The 17,071-nt window shown below is 54.2% G+C and overlaps 1 protein-coding gene across 12 annotated transcripts in view; it reads right to left on the reverse strand.

Moving 5' to 3' along the window:
• The window catches only part of Kcnt1 (potassium sodium-activated channel subfamily T member 1), a 61,710-nt gene that overhangs the window by 34,108 nt on the left and 10,531 nt on the right, over positions 1-17,071 (reverse strand). For 5 of the 12 annotated variants that reach the window (XR_013050434.1, XR_013050433.1, XM_015999484.3 and 2 more), the window contains exons 1-2: positions 11,867-12,382; positions 5,948-5,989 (exon numbers count right to left, since the gene is read on the reverse strand). The exons of 3 other annotated variants lie outside the window; for them this stretch is intronic. Coding sequence is in view for 7 of the 9 variants with exons in the window: in XM_015999484.3 (XP_015854970.2) it covers positions 5,948-5,989; positions 11,867-12,153 (329 nt within the window). In the remaining 2 variants the exon portion in view is untranslated. Of the gene's footprint in view, positions 1-5,947; positions 5,990-11,866; positions 12,429-17,071 lie in introns of those variants that run through there. 4 more of the 12 variants (XM_015999483.3, XM_006980996.4, XM_042275122.2 and 1 more) reach the window with 4 other exon arrangements.

The raw sequence follows: 17,071 nt of genomic DNA on the forward strand, positions 1-17,071 counted from the left end.
CATGTGTTCACTGAGAATAATTCTGGCTAAGGGAAGACAAGCCGCTGTGCTGAACCCCCAAGCCTCGGACATAATCCTAGGCCCTGCCCATCCCATTCAGGAGCAGGAGATGAAAAGGCCGCTGTTGACATAGGAAGGATCATGGGAGTCCGAGTTTGGAGCCTGGACTCCTGAGCAGGTGTAGTCAGCTTGCAGCATTTTCCTCCGTGAACTAGGGCAATCACGTGCCCTAGAGTGGCCCATGGCTCACTGTGATGGACACAGGGCTCCCTGGACATGTGACTCCTACCAGCACAACTTCAGCACCACCACCCCCCAAAAAACCAGGCTGAAACTCCCCCAGGAAGGAATGAGGTGGGACACAGCACCAGGGACCACAGCATGGTATAGGATCACAACTCAGAATGGCAGAGGGACAGTGTGTCCTGAAGGCTTGTCTTGCTGCCTGGAAGGATCTTGCAGGCCATGGAGAAGGCTGCTGCCTCTCTATGGGCAAAGGAGACAAACATGAGCTTCACTCCCTGTTTCTACCCTTTCCCCGTCACTGCTTCTGTCTACCAGGGAAGGCGGCACCAAGCCCAGGGTGGGTGGACTCTGAACACCTCTGTCCTCTGATCAGGTACTGGCTCTGTCCAGACAGTTGGAGAGTTGGATGTCAGTGTCTGGCTGGGGCTGACCATTCCTGCAGGTCCCAAAGTGTTTTAAATAGTCACTCTCAGGCCAGTGCGATGGCTTCGTGGGTGGCAGCACTTGCCACCAAGCCCGAAGACCTGAGTTGGATCCCCAGGTCCCACGTGGTGGGAGGAGGGAACTGACCACTGCAAGTTATCCACCAACTTTCACATGCCTGCTGTGGTACACGCATGCTCCAACAAGCACACACCAAATACATAAATAAATGCAGGTAATAAAAACATATTTTAAAATCAAATCACCATCCCCGAAGCCTGGTGAGTTCAGACCACTGTGTGCACAGCAGCTTTGCTGTGCGTCCTGTCCATGGGCTGAGGGAGTGGGTCACAGTGGTCTGCTTGTCAGAGTTCCCTGAGGGCCCAAGGGCCTGGTCATCTCACTTGGACCAGGGCACTATTGGGGTCCACCCTGGACTGCATAGCAAGCCAAGCTTCCCATAGGCGAGTAGGGGCCAACCCAGTGCTAATGGCTGGTGTACCCTGGCATATCCCACTATACTTCTGAGTTTCACTTTACCCGGCATCCCCCACTGTACCAGTATACGTCGTCTGCTATGCCCCACATACTACACTGTACACCAGCGAGCTCCATACCCCACATCATTCAGCATACCCACTATGCTACAACACACCTCTGCACCCCACTTTATCCATAACACCCCCACCGTGTCCCTACAGTGCCCTGGTGTACCGCACTGTGCCCAGTGCAAAACCGTACCCTGCTGCGTGGCAGCCCAGGGTTTTTATAAGGTGCCAGGACCCCCAGGCAGGAAAGGACACTGTGGGTGAGTGACTGAAGATTCACTTGTGCCCCTTTCTCTTGGAAGGAGCCTGAGGCTAGGTGGACAGCCTGCACAGGGGTGGGGGCGGGGCAGGGAAGTTATCAGGTGGCGTGAGGGACCATCTGTATCTTAAAGGCATGTATAAAGCTCACGAATCACTCTCCTGGCCACCCACCTCCTCTACAATAAAGACCTCAGGGAAGGGTCTTCCCAATCTGTGGGAGCCCATTTTCAGGTTCCTAGTGGCTTTACCCAGCAGGTCTGAATAGAGAGGATGATTGGACCACAGGCCTGAGTACCAGGTGTCTGAGATGGTCTGCACTTGGCTGTGCTGGGGGAGGAGGTCTTTTGCTCCACCCCTTGGCATTTCTATAAATACCCTGGGGCAGAGACAGTCTGGGCTGATGAAATAGGTTCCAGACCCTCTTTAGGCTATCCTGTATTTTCTAAATAGTCTGTATTTCTGTTTATCTCCACAATCTAAATCCTTCTACCTAATATTTCCTGCTGCTCATACTCAAGAAAACTCTGGGGAACTGTGGGGTTGGTGGGTAGCCATCCCACACCAGTCTTCCCACATGCTCAATCCCGCCCCCCTCAAAACAGGGCCTTCGGCAGGTGACCAAGACCTTTGGGCAGTCTCTCTCCATCTCCCTTAGAGCACAGACCACAACCTTTCTGATCCACTATGGTTCCTGCCCCTATCTTTGGCTCTGCTCCCATGCCGCCCCTAAATGTAGGGGCCTCAAGGATGGTGACAGGAGGCTTCTGTAACCTGCCAGATCAAGGCACTAAATTCCACCTGCCATGGTGTGCCCCCAGTGGCTGGGATGTCTATTCACTGCCCTTTGCTGTTTGTGTCGGTATAGACATGATGAAGCATTCATAAGGTGGCATGTGTTAAGAGTTTAATCCCTAAGAGGCAGGAAGAAGATAGGAACTAAATACAGCTGCGGTGTGTGTGTGTACTGATAGGTGGTTAGGATTAGGTAAGATCACCAGGGAAGAACCCACAGTCAGTCCTGGTGGCTTTGTAGGCAAGGGAAACATTAAGTCATGTGTGCTCCTGCTCCTGCCATGTAGGATGCCTGGGACCACCTCAGACCTCTGCCTGCAAAATGAGTATCACCAGATGTGGGTCCTTGACATCTGACCCTGAGCTGCGTAAGCTCCTCCTCTGTCACTCAGCCTGTCTACGGACTGTCACACTCCCCTTGGGCAGAGTTATCCACTGCAGAGACACCAATGCCGCCTCTCCCCTCTCATTAGAGACGAATGCCCCAGCACACACTGGAGAAGCACTTGTGTGCCCTTCTTGCAGCCAGAGCTCTAACCACAGGCTCCGAGTCCTCCCAGGGACCCCACCTGGGGAAGGACAGAGCCCTGACCCTCCCCCTGTCCCTGCCGCCCCATCTCACTAGACATTCTCGTGGCACATTCCTGTTGGACATCCCCTGCTGTTTCCCAACTGTGTCTGGCCACCGCCCCCAGGTCCCCTGAGCACCCAGCCCTCCACCCCATGCCCATGACCACTTCCAGCTCCACTCTCCAGGGTCCTGGACCCTCAAGGACCCTTCTCATCATCTTCCCAGGAGCATCTTGATATCAGAAAACTCTGCCACCTGTGACGACCAAGAAGCCACCATGGCACTGTACTGCTCAGTGAACAACTGGGAACCTGGGACACTCAGCCCTGCCCCTTGCTGGCATCCTCCCCCAGCCCTGGAAAACGGATCTGACTAATGACATCCTCCCTGAACCGGTGTAGCCCTGACTAATGACATCCTCCCTGAACCGGTGTAGCCCTGACTAATGACACCCCATAAGCAGAACACAGCCACCTCCCAGAGGGCAGCCCATTAGGCTGCCAGCACCCATTTGATGGACCCAGGTGTATTGCAGGCAGCGCCCACTTATGGCTGAAGGTGTTCTCCTGGAAGAGCAGTGAGGCCTGCTTGGCTCCCTTGAAGTCAGAGCTCTCCAATGCCAGAGAAATCAATGCGTCTTCCTTTACTTTTAAATTTTTAATAAACTGTGGCCACTCACTTCCTCTAGCGCCACACCAAACAGGGATTGAAACTATCCATTTTACTCCAATCTGTGTTTAAGACAGCATGCGCGATCTGCCCTAAGGAAAGATGGACACAGAGCACGGTCTTATAGGAGCACAGGGAGTTTGTGAATAAGGTACACCTCCTATAGCTCCTGCTCGCAGGCACCTTTGGGTCTATATGAAGCTCCCAGGAACCATAGACACTGTGCTGGCCCAGCAGGCAGAGTCTAAGCCTGAGAGTCACTCTGCCTCTCACCTGCCCTTGGCTTAGCTCCCTCACTGGGAATGGGAACAGTGATGGAGTAAACACTCCCATAGTATCACACGGTACCCAGAAGATGTAAGTGCTTTATCAACGGTGGAGTTAAGACGTGTCCCACTGTGTCCCTTGGGAATGAGCTCAGAAAGAGGATACAGTGAGAGATAATGGTATGGGGCCCAGGGGCTCATGGTGCTGGCATGGGGGGGGGTCAAAGTTCATGCAGCCAGAAAGCCATCTCAGGTCTAGAATGTTCAGTGTGTCACAGTGCAAACTCACAGCCTGGCTACATACACACCAGCCATGCCCACAGACACCGGATAGAGCACAGGCCCAACTAGTCTGAGCCAGAGCAAAACACACGATCCACCTTAGGGTGGAGTTAGAGGGTGGAGCCACAGTATTGGCTTCTTGGGTGAGTGGGTAAGAAGGACCCAGAACAGGCTGCCAGGGGCAGCTCAAACCTGCTCCTCCCTGCACCTGCAAAGGGCCAGTCAAGTGGGAAGGGATCTGGTGCCCCCCAACCCCAAGCTTTCATAATCCCCAGGGGAGTCGGTAGAACTCCATTTGTGACACCCTCCTGTGGCTCTGGACCTTTTTTGAAGGACCAGGTGGGGCTCACAGCTCTCCTAGCTCCTCACTGCTGTCCTAGAGGAGCTCCCCAGGAAGGCTCCCTTTACAGTGCTCCAGGCCTCAGCCCCACAGAGCCTGGGGGCAGGCAGCGAAGTCAGGCTGCCCAGGTATGGCTCTTTAAACTCCACTTGGGAAACTGAGAAAAGGGATCCATTTGGCCTGGGAAAATGGGCACCGGCTTCTCAAACTAACTCCCCTGGCAAGGGAGCTTTCTTGGGACTCAAGGGCTCTCTGAAGAGCCTAGGACATCTACTCTGATTGGTGCTGGCTTTGGGGCAGCATGGACCCAGCCTCAGCCCTTAGGCAGCCACAGACAGGTTCCTGCTCCCCCACCACGGCCAGGTCTGAGGCCCCGCCCCTCAGGTGCCTGGGGAGGAGGAGAGTGTGCATGAGGTGGGCACCTCTGTGCCATGACTGTTATCTACTGCACCACAGGGCCCTAAGCTAGGAGATGGAGGTATAGGCTGTGGCCCCAGCTACCCAGCCTACAGCTGTGGGGTCAGAACAGGCTGAACCACAATAGCAGGGAGGCACCCCAAATGGCCAGCAGCTGGGAACACCGAGCAAAGGGTGGTTATCAATTCTGACCATTAATCAATGGGAAATGACAGACAAGGCTCCACTTGGAGACCACATTGACAATAGGGGATCTGGGTCCCAGGAGCATGCCAGTAACAGACTTCCTTGAGGGGCCCTGCCTGTCCCAATCTCAAAGCCTTTGTCGCCTGACCTAACTCCAAGCTGAAGACAGAGAGGCACCCAGCAGAGCCCTTGGCCCTTGTAGACTTTAACCCACACGGGAAGCAGAGAGGAGCTAAGGTTGTAGGCTCTGGGGTTACATGAACACTAACTAACCATACAGGCACCGTGGCAGGCCTGTGTCCTGTCATCTGGCTGCTGCTGAAGATCTGGACACCACTGGTCTGGGGCACTGTGATGGTGTGAATGAGAATGGCCCCCATAGGCTCATTGATACTTGAATGCTTGGTCCCACTTGGTGGAACAGTTTGGGAAGAATTAGGAGGTGTGGCCTTGTTGGAGGAGGTCTGTCACTGGGGGTGGGCTTTGAAGTTTCAAAAGCTCACACCATTCCCAGTTAGCTCTCTCTGCTTCATGCTTCTGGATCAGATGTAAGCTCCCAGCTACTGCTTCCTCACCACCATGATGGACATGGACTCACCCTCCGAAACTGTCAGCCCCAATCAACTCTTTTTCTATAAGTTGCCTTGGTCATGGTGTCTCTTCACAGCAATAGAAAAGGAACTAACACAAGTATCCACCTCTGGGGAGCCCATTTCCTGTCTGCAGATTCCTCCCAAGGGGACCATTAATCATGCATCTTCAGCCCCAACCCCCAGGACCAGAAGCAACTGCTGGTCCTGGGAAGGGCTAACCAACACTGTCATGTTTCTGCTTGGTTGCTGGCCCTTGGTCCTGGGCAAGAGTAGCCTTTCCCACGGGGCCTGGTTCTCAGGGGTATCGGGATGCATCTGTCCCTGAGACAGTCCCTCCCCTATGAAGCACTTACTGAGACAGGGAAGAGTCCAGGCTGAAATCTTCCACATGAAGCCTGGAGACAGAGTGGACACATCAACACAGAAGGTGGATGAGGCCCCAGGACCACATTAGGATGCCAGGCAGTATCCCAGAGCAATAGGGTATGCCAGAAGCACCCCTCCCTGTGACCTCTGGAGCCCCAGGCAGGACAGGTAGTGTCAGGACAGGCAGCCTAGCATGCAAGGCGGTAGAAGCCAGGCCTACCCCTTGGAAATGGAGAAAGCAGCCGAGTCGGTAGGTGCTTGCACATGCAGGCCACTCTGCACTCTGACCACAGTAACAACCACAATGACAACAGGGCCCTACCTTTAGCCAAGAGACAAAGGTCTGCCCCTCTCCCATTCATTGTTAAGCCTGTCTCAGGCCTCTATGTGACTCTGTGTCCAGCAGTAACCCTTCTGGTAGCACCAAGGAAACTGAAGACAATTTAGTCCCTATACAGGATCACAGTTGGGCACAGGAAACCTTGGATGGCCTGTCTCTTGGTTTCCTGTCGCTGGGCAGGCCGGGACTGGGAGCTGGTGTTTCTTGGGTGACTGAGGTGCACTCCTTTACCTGTCAGCTCTAGACAACCTGACCTTGAGTTTCCCTAGACTATCCTGCCATGGAGAAGGGGCTCAGGGTCAGGATGATAGAGGTCAGCAGCTCTGGAGTACTGGCTTGTGTTGGGTGCTGACAGCATTCTGTTCCGGGCCAGCCCCTCCAACCAAGGACTTCAGAGGGGCCACTCTCAATTTTTAAAACAACTGCTTTCCAGGTGATAAAGATGCAGTGAAGATCACTGCAGACCTCAGGCAGCATCCAGTACAACCTGTGTTGGGACCTCTGTGAGATGAGGATCCTTCTTTACTTTCCAATATGTGGCCCATCTTGGTCCTTGGGTGGACAAGGTGGAGGATGAATGTACTCCTGGCAGAGTCAAGGTCCCCACTGGTATGGCAATGGGTGGACAGCTCTGCACAGTACAGGGAGCCCAGGTTTAACTGGGTGTGAAGTTTGGGGGTTCCTGGGAGCTTCCAGATTCCCTGCCTGTTTGTGTAGCTGAGATTCTCTTTCTCGCCCCAGCTCTGCCCTAACATCTAAGATAAGGGTCTGAAGAGCCTGGCAGAGTTGTGGCTTCCTGTGATGGGAATAGGATCATGTCATACCTAGCATGGAGGGCCAGACCTGATGCTTACAACCCAGATCTGCTCCCTAGGTCAGACCAACTCCCATCTGCATGGGCACCATCTGGACTCCTGAGCCACGCTGCATGTGTGGAGTGCCTGAGGCTGGGACGAGGTGACTCCACTGTATTCTGAGAGGGCTACATCCCCACTGTCTGGGCAATTCCCACCTCTGCAGTGTTCATATCTCCCCTGTGTGTAAGGGGCAGGGCATCACTGGCTGATGCAAACTCTGCCAGCGGCTGGTGCCAGGGAATACGAGGTTGGTCACCTGAGCTACCTGCCAAGGGGGCCGCAGAGGGCAGGGAGTGGTGGGAATGAAGGCAGGTTCGCCTGCAACATCCAAATCCAAGATGGCTTGGCAGCATCTGTGCCAGCGACTAGTGGCCTAGGTACCACTCTGCCTCCCTTACCAGCACGACAGCCCTAAGGAGCTTGGACACAGGATAAATGAGGGCTACAATCTGGGTTCCTCTCTGTACCCATAGCCTGCTGCTTTCTTCAGAACCTGGGGCTCCCCACAGGAGCCTTTGGGTAGACACAGGCATACCTGACTTGAACCATAAAGGGTCAAGTTCAGCTAGGCACCTTCCTATGAGTCCTCTTGGCTGATGGGAGGTCAGGGTATTTGGGGGGTCCATTTCTCTCTGTACCCCATGAACCCTGAATCTCAGGGGATGCTTTTGGGCATTCAGATAATTAATTTCATGTTGGGGAGGTTCCTATAAGCAAACAAGGGCCCACTTATTCTTCACTGGGTTGTATCCCCAGATTCACAGGCTATAGCCACAACCCCTGGAAGCTCAGGGTATAACTTAACGATATTGGGGAAAATTTGCAGAAACTAAGTTGAAATGGGGTCCTATTAGGGGACCCCATGCAGACCAGCTAGTATACTGGAAGGAAGAGTTCAAGACTCAAGCCACAGAGAGGGACAGAGAGGAAAAACTGTGTGACTGCATGGGAGGATGGCCTGAATGTGGGAGAGGCCTTGGAGCAGCCCGCCCACATCCATTCCCAAATCCATGAGAAAATCAAGTTATATGGTTTCCACACCCCAGTCTATGACAGCCACCCCCCCAAAACTCAACACACTTAAAAAAATCTGTGTCCACTAGAGGGTCCAGGAGGGAGTGCACCCCATAGCGGAGCCTGGTATCCATGTATATTATAAGAGGATAGACCATTGTCCAGATTGGCATACCTGGGAGGGGGAGAGAGCAGAACAATAGGGTATCAACTGAGGCAAGCCCCAGGGGGTCTTGGGGGCAGTGTGTAAAGCTGGAGTGTGTCCAGCTGTCAGAGTAGGGGATGAGGCACTTGGGAGCCTAGAAAGGGTTGGGGTGCTGTATGAAGGCCATTCAGTAGAGCCACTTAGGGTTGTGGGCCCATGAGTTCTGGACATGGAGGACAAGGACATCCCGACAAGGAAGCTCCAAAGAGCCACCTCCTGAGCCCCAGAACACTAGGGTGAATGAAGCTGGGACAGGGAGAGACTCTGGTCCCTGCGGCTGGACTGGCAGACGGGGACCTCTCGGGAGAACATCAAGGCAATGTTTGAGCCTGAGAAGCTGCCTTGTGAAGGCCTTAGCCTTTGAGGGGGGGTCACTCACATATGATGGTCAGGAATGGAGCCTGGGAATGGAGTGGACCCGGAGTCTGGCTGGCTATTGAGAGACTTGATATCACGGTGTGTAGCCATGTCCCTACTGAGGTAGTGAGTGAGTGGTAAGGAAGCAGGTGGTGTCAGGAGGTGTCAAGACGGGGTCTTGGAGTGCAGGTTCACAGCAGACATGTGTTGCCTGGGAAGAAGGTTGAAGACTCAGGGACTGGAATGTCCTGGGGGTAGGTCACAAAGCCGTAAGGTAGGGGCCTTAGTCCTCAGAACACTTGGCTTTGGGGCGCTTGTGAGGGGTGTGCAAGTATAGGGCAAGCTCAGCTCAGAAGTAAAGTGGACAGTTGATCCTAGACGGGTCAGCTTGGAAGCAGGCTGGGGTGCCAGTGAGAAGGGGGATTCCTGGCACCCTTGCCCCAGCCTCTACTCCTGGGCTATGCCCTGATGAGGAGGTCCCTCCTCCTGGCGTCTGCCCTCAGTGGACTGAGAGCTTCTCTACAGTGTAGGCTCAAAGGGGTGGCCCCAGTGAAGACATGCGCAGGGGGTGGGGCGGGGTGGGGGTGGAATTCGGCAGTGCAAGAGGCTATTCTCTGGGCCTCAGGGATGGAAAGCAGGCCTTGACCAAGCTTCTGCCCCATCCATCAGGCCCTGCCCCAACTCCATTCCAGCACCATTGACTCTCCCACCTCTACACCTTTACACTGAGACCCCAGGGATGTCAAAGGGTAGACGATTCTGGGCCCTGAAACTCCCCACAGCAGTGTCTGTGGGAATCTTAAACCCCTTCCTCTTCCTGGGATATGGAGGCCCCACAGGTTGCCAAAACTCTGTTCCCTGGGCTCACCTCCTAGACCTTTTTGTAGCCTCTACCCACAACACAGCCACCACAGCACACCAGGACACCCGCTCTCTCGGTCCCGCTACCTACTATGAAATAACACTGGTGACCTACCTGTCACTTGGCGCCTCCAGAGACTCCCAACATATGCCACTAGGGACAATTTCCAGGACCATCTCTGCCTTCTGGCCCCTCCAGTTGTCCTGCAATCCCGGCCCCATGGGCGCAGCTCAGGTGTGGCCTCTGACCTGCCTGTGCAGGGGCTCCGCCCCACCCCCTGGCCTTCCAGCTCCTGCTCCTGGGGTGTGCCCCTCCTTACTCCCTCACTGCCTCAGCCAGTCCCACAGAGAAGAGAGGTGGGAGGGCTCAATGGTGGCCTCAAGTCCAGTGAATCCAAGGGTGTAGACGGAGTTCCAGCACCTGACCCACTGAGAGGTTCACTAATGACCTGGCCCTTCCTGGGTTCCAAAGCTTTGGAATAGCGCCCCCCTCTGCCCAGCTCACATTTCCTAACCATTCTAAACCTCAGGGGGAGGCAGAGGAAGAAGGGCCAGGTTGGGTGGGTGAGAGGAACAGACACCTGGCCCGCTGTATCTATGAGAAAGTGCAGTGCTTCAGGTACTATGTGGGCAGGGTCACGCCACCAGTGTGGACATGCATGCGGGCCGTGAAGATACTTTTCTCCTCTCTCTGCCTCCCTGCCTTCCCAGTGGTGGGGAGGCACCAGGCTCTAACTTCCTGGACAGCAGCCCAGACATAGGACAGGGACAAGGGCAAGTCACAGCCCACGATCTTGCCTGGAAACTTCAGTAAACCCAGTTCCTAATCTGTCCCTCTACCCCATCCTCCTCAGCTGAGATCTGCCTTGGCTCCCAACTGCTCATCATAGCAGGTGTTCAGATGCCAGCTAGAGGCCCAGGTGGCACCTGGGCCTAGCTGGGTAGACAGCTCCCTTCTCTCTGCTCTGCAGAAGTAAGCTGGCAAGGACCCTGCAAGTCAGGGAGAGAGCCATCCTTGTTAAAGGGCCAGCAGCTTAGCTTGTGGGCTACAGGGCCAAAGGCAGCCGCGTGCAGAAGCGCAAATGGGGAGGGCTTCCTGGAAGAGGCGGCCACAGAAGTGTTGCACTCTGGGCTAAGACGCAGGCTGGGCAGAATTGCCATCCCTGCAGCTCACCTCTCATAGGGCCAGGTAGGCTGGGGAGGGAGCTTCCGGGATCACCGGCCCACAGTGTCCACTAACAGAGGGGAGAGGCCAAGAAGGGTCCCTAGGGCTTTGAGCTGCACTGACTATCCTCTTGCCCCGAGCTGTTCATCAGCTGTGGGAGGCCCCTCAAGAGCTACTTCTGGCATCAGCCTTCCCATGTGAGAAGCAGGAAACTGGTAAAAATGGGGGAGTCAAGGAAGGAAGGGGGTGCTCTGATCACCTTAGTCCAGCCATCTGCTGGGACCAGCCACTGCCAACCCATCAGGCTTGACCCAGCACCGGCACCCCACCCAGGGTTTTCACCATCCCTCGGTCCAGAAGGCCCTGCCAACTCTTGTTCATCCTTAAAAGCCAGTGCCCAGGAAGTTGCCTGGCCTGGTCCCATCCAGTCCTGACCCAACCGCTACCGGAACAGGCTTCGAGCCCACGATGTGCCCACACAAGGCCAGGTCTGATTCATTTCATCCCCCCCCTCCCCCCGGCAGCAGCCAGCAGGGTTCTTGGCACAGGCAGGTGATGGCTAGGGATTCGCTGCTGCAGAGACCTCAGTGTCTTCATCCATGAAATGGGGTGCCACATCCTACCTGGAGCTTGCAGGAGGATGAAAAGGGTGGGCTCCCTTCTGCAAAAGCCTCCTGCATCCTGGCTGCCCAACCATGCTGGTGCTCAGCCTGTTCATGCCTTTACTGGCCGCCCCCCACCCCCCCAGCCAGTTTGCTATGTAGCCAGCCTGGGCCTCAGCTGCTCACCTCTGAAGTGCCTACCTCTCCACAGTGTCCCTCGCTGAACCCACCCGCGAGGGGCTTTCTGGAACAGTGTGGGCAAGGGCCACCTGACCCAGAGCCCAGGTCATACTTGCTGGGCCCTAGGTTCAGCCTCTAAGCAGGGGGCCAGGGTCTAAGTCTCCCCAGGCCAGGCTGAAGACAAGGGATGGTGGGGCGCCAGGGCGTCCTCTTCCCAGGCTACAGGCAATACCAGGCGTAGGGGGAGCAGAGCCCATGCTAAACAAAATGCAAGCGATGCGAAGCCCCTCCCGCGGGGTCCTGGTCCCCCAGCAAGCGTCCCTACCTCTGGCCCACGTCGCTGCCTACGGAGCCCCCTCCACGGGCCGGCAGCAGAGGGCTGAGCCCATGCGGCTCCTCGGGGGCTGCAGCGCCGGCTGGGGTATCCCCCGGGCCCGCCTTGCCCTCGGACGGCGAGCGCGGCAGCTTGGCCCGCGCCATCCTGCGGGAGCGCTTGGCGCGGGTGGCTGTGGCGGGGGCGGCGCCGGGCGCAACCACCGCGCGCTCCTCACCCTCAACGCGCAGCACAGTGGAATGGTCCGGGCTGGGGAGGGCGTCGTCTTGGCTCCCCATGCACCAAGGTCGGCCCCAGGCTCTTATCCCAACCTGGATGCCTCAAGGAGGACGCAGTTCCAGTCGACAGCTGTCCTACCTGCCTCCTACCAGAAGTAATAGTAACGGTGATAGCGGCCACTGCGATGAAGGGAGGGAATGCAGGAAGGGTAGCGGAGGAGACAGCTCATGTGGCCCTGGCAGCTCACCTCCAGAGGAAGTTTGGTGGAGAGATGAGATAGTCATCTCTGCTGGGCATGTACCCACGTCACAGGGTACTCCTGTGTGTCCTGGGAACCATTATCTGTTATTCAGCATGGCAGGAAGCCCAGATCCCCACCCATCTTCTAATCCCTCCCTCAGGCCTGACCAAGTGAAGTGAGCCCACTGGTCAGATGGGAAATGATAAGCGTGTGCCTGTCCTCCTTCCTGTAGATGCTCAGGGTCCTCACCCTCCAATCCTGTCCCAAAGCTGTCGGGATTCAGCCCACAAAGGGCAGTTACTGATGCCAGTGCACTGGATCCCCATCTTGTGGGGGGCAACTCCAGATACAGGGTATTTGTCTGTACCAGGTACCCGGGGACCTGCACAGTGTCCCCTCATAACCTGAGCAGAAGATGGGGAGGTGGCTCGGAGTGATTAAAGTCCTTGCCACACAAACACGAGGACTTGTGTTCAATTCCCAGCACATACATTAAAAAACAAAACAAAACAAAACAAAGTCAGACATGGTGGCAGCACACACTTAAAATCAGAGAGCTGGAGAAGCAGACACAGACAAACTCCTGAAGGTTGCTGACCAGCTAGCCTTACCAAATTGGTGCGCTCCAGGCCCCACTAAAGAGATCTTGTCTCAAAATACAGAAACAAACGAGCAAACAAAACCAAGGGAGAACGTGACTGGGGAAGGCACCGAGGTTGACTTCCAGCCTCCACAGACACGAGCACGACACACTTCGGCTCACGCTCACATGAACAGACACATCCATCCGCACACTCCCCTCCCCACTAAACCAGACCAAACCAGAACAGCCTGAGCAGCGCACAGCGGGGAGACTGAGGCGCTGAGGGATGAAGTGGCCTCCCCCACTTCATGAGGAGCAGAGCGGGCATTTGTCGGAGGACTAGATACCTCTGCAGCCACAGGATAGGGTTTGTCTAGCCCAGGCCATTCATTTCCCAGCGGAGGCTGCAGGTGACTCGGCCAGGTAACAGGTGGGTCGTAGCAGACAGGTGTCTATGCTGGGAAGTCTGGCTATCTGACTTCTGGCTGGGTACAGGAGTCTCTCTGGTGCACACTAGTCCTGACCGGCTGCCACAGCTGCAGGGTCTCCTGGTCCACAACAAACTCACATCACAGACCTCACAAGATAGCAGCTCACTATTCTCCTTTTCCTGAATTCCTTCACCATTGGATGGACCATCCATCCTTGCTGGACCTCCATGTACCCTGGCAAAACAAGACAACAACTCAGAGGACTGAGCCCTTTGCAGGGGCATGGCTGTACCATCTGCCTCTGGTAGAGAGAAGCCATCAGGGCCGGTGGGCAGGGCCGGCGGACTGGGCCGCTGAGGGAAACCAAGGCGTAGTTTATGACCTCCTTCATGGAGCCACTACTGTGCTTGAGAAATGACTGCTAAGGGGCCCCCCTATGAAGATGAGCTCATCTTAAGCCATAAAGAGATAGGTGGAATAATTAGTTCTTTAATGAGATACTGTACTTTTTCTTCCCAGTATCCTGCCCGCAGCTACCACAGAAGCTTGGGATCAGCAGCCTTGTGGGGCCATAAATCAGCCTGCTATTCTAGATTATCCAGAAAAATGTGATTCTTTCTCTCTCTCTCTCTCTCTCTCTCTCTCTCTCTCTCTCTCTCTCTCTCTCTCTCTCTTCTAAGCATGCTTTCCTTATCACTTTGGACTATCCCCTCCCCCAATATTTTGGGCATCCTTACTCTTTCACTAAGGTCTCTATCCTCACCACATGATTGCTTGCCAGCCATGTGTCTGAACCCCATGCCAGCTTAAATGGCATGACTTTTCCCTTCTCTCCTCCATTTTCTTCCTCTAACAACAGCTGAAGATTTTTGCAGCTTGCCTGCCCGGCAGTTTTCCCTTTAAATTCGAACGAAATTGTTTTGTGTTTAAAAAAAAAAAAAAAGATTGCCTTGCTGGCAATTCCAATTATCTGCCCCAGCTCCAAGTCCTCATAAAACCAGCCCTCAGTGTCTGAGCAAATATTCATGTGAGCATCCCCTGACTACACTTCATCACAGCTCTTCCTAGCCCTAGAAGAATGAGGCATTTGTATCCAAGTGCCCCTGCAGGTGGGAGGAAGCCCCTTCACCCTTCCCAGAGACCCAAGAAAGGACCATGAAACGCCCCAAGGCATGTTGTGGGATGACCCACAGTGACATGTGGGGATCAAATTAAGACACATCAGGGCACAGTGTAACCCAGGATAAGCTGCAGTGAACAGAAAGTGCTGGAAGGACTTACAGCCACCCAGGAGCAAGGGTAAGGGGCTGCAAGAATGTCAGGGATGCAGGGCTCCATGTTCAGAGAGAACACATCCGCATCGCTGAGCCATGGCAGAAAGCCACGTGTGGGTTGCTCAGATGCCATATCTGAAGAGCACAGGGGGACAGAGACCTAGCTGCTTGCTTCAGCTTGTGTGGCACCTCTGTCGTGGGCGCTCAGAGTACCATGGGTCTTCATGTGTCCATGCAAATTCCCCGATTAGAGTCTGATAACAGACAAGAGGGTGAGCCCGACATCTCACCTGACGTGACTTGGAGCTGATCTATGTGAAGATCTTGGTGATAGTTGGGAATCTGAGGCAGGTAGGCAGGACCTGCTCTTCTTGTTGCTAAATCACATGGATCAGAGCAGGTATATTTTTAAGCACAACCATCACCTCTGGTTCCAGAGTCCAGTGCTATTTCCTGTGTGGGAAGAGTCGCAGACCCACATTCCTTGGCACCTGGGCACAGCGGAGAGTGTCCAGTTGTCAGGGAGCCTGGTATGGAGTGAGTCGAAGCAGGAAAGATGGGTACCATGTGCCAGGCTTGGACAGTCTGGAGCCCCAAGTCTCCGTGGGACGAATGACATAGAAACCAAGAAACAAATGATCTCCTTTTAAGAATACTAGGCCGCAGGGGGCTGGAGAGATGGCTCAGAGGTTAACAACACTGGCTGCTCTTCCAGAGGTCCTGAGTTCAATTCCCAGCAACCACATGGTGGCTCACAACCATCTATAATGAGATCTGGTGCCCTCTTCTGGCCTGCAGGGATAATGCAGACAGAACACTGTACATGATAAATAAAATAAATCTTAAAAAACAAAAAACAAAAACAAATGAACAAACAAAAGAATACCAGGCTACAGATGACATTTCAAGTGGCCTTACAGGGAGAAATGTGTAGATCAAAGCCAACTGGAGTTGTCCCCTGTGGGTGAAATCTGCAGGGGCAGGTGGTGTAATGGAGGGCATTGGAGGGCAGCCTTCCAGACCCAGGGTAGATAAATGAATGGAGAAAAGGATAGAATCCAGTTCCTGAGACCCTAGCCAGGACAGAGCACACCAGCATTACAAATATCCACAAAATAGTGTCAGAAGCAGGGTACTAAGAATAAGAGACAACCATCCCAGGGAGTTCAAGTACCAAAGAAAAGAAAAGGGAGCCAGAGACTACTATACCCAACAAAGATGTCACCCAAGTCTATAGGAGAAATCTCAAGTCAGAGCAGTGTACAAGAACAAGGCATGCATGCAGAAGGCCCTTTCATCCTGGTTACCATTTTAGACTAAACTAGGACAACCGCAAATCCTGAGAATTCTTCCCACATGTCCCTGGTGGTGGATGGGTGGCAGCAACTAGCTGCCCTAACTTGCATTGTTGTCTAGCTGGGGAGATATCAGAACCTCTTAATAAGGTCATTCCCCTCAGACTGTTCCCATAGACAGAGCATGGGGCCCTAGGGCATACACAGCTGGATGCCCTGGATGCCTCAGGCAAGGTCCAGAACTGGGGTAGGTCCAGAGCTGGGCACATATAGCCCTTCCTACCTCTGGGGTTCCAGAAAGGCAGTGTGGTCATATGCACGGTGAAGAGAAAGAACAAAAATGGCTGCGTAACAGCCAAGAGGTGAGAGAGTCCCAGTGTCTGCACAATAAGGAACAAACCATTGGAGAGAACACCACTCAGTCTCAGCAGGGAGGAAGTCTGCCACATGCTACCACAGTGACTGATGTTGTACTGAGAAAGGCACTCAGAAAAGCATAGGCCCTGTGGCACTCTATATGATGTACCCAGAGTCCTTGGCTCCATAGAGACAGACAGTAGAGGGTGGATGTCAGGGACTGGGGCTAAGGAGTCAGTGTTAGTGGGGATGGACAATGCTGGCAGCTGTACAGCAGTGTGACTCTGGGTACTGTACCAAGTGAGAGAGAAAGGAGAGTCTAACTGCCAGCAAAACCTAACCCCAGGCCACAAGGAAACTGGCCATCAGAGCTAGAAGCACTGTTTAGCTTATTGAGCACAAGGTTCAATAAAAGGAGCTCTGAGAGACCAGATAAGTATGCTTATCTCCACACACTGGGGTAGAGAGAGATTTTACAACTCAGGCTCCCTGAGGGCCCAGGCATCATCCCAATATTATAGAGTAATTACATTGAATCCAAAGAGATGGATGGAAATGGAGTTACTGACTAGGCAGATGGTCCTGATCACATGGCAGAGGCAGACACTGGTCTAGGCATCTGAGAGTGGAGAACACTGTCTTTGGACCCCTGGGCAGAGTCCCCAATTGGCCTCAAGTGTTTAAATATACTTAGCATTTAGAAACACACTACACAGGGAGGGAAGAGCTATGCACTGAATTCCAAGAAAATAAGCTAAAGGACACAACACACTCAGATACTCATCCTCTTCAACCT

This window comes from Peromyscus maniculatus, chromosome 4 (assembly GCF_049852395.1).
Source record: "Peromyscus maniculatus bairdii isolate BWxNUB_F1_BW_parent chromosome 4, HU_Pman_BW_mat_3.1, whole genome shotgun sequence".
Lineage (NCBI taxonomy): Eukaryota > Metazoa > Chordata > Mammalia > Rodentia > Cricetidae > Peromyscus > Peromyscus maniculatus.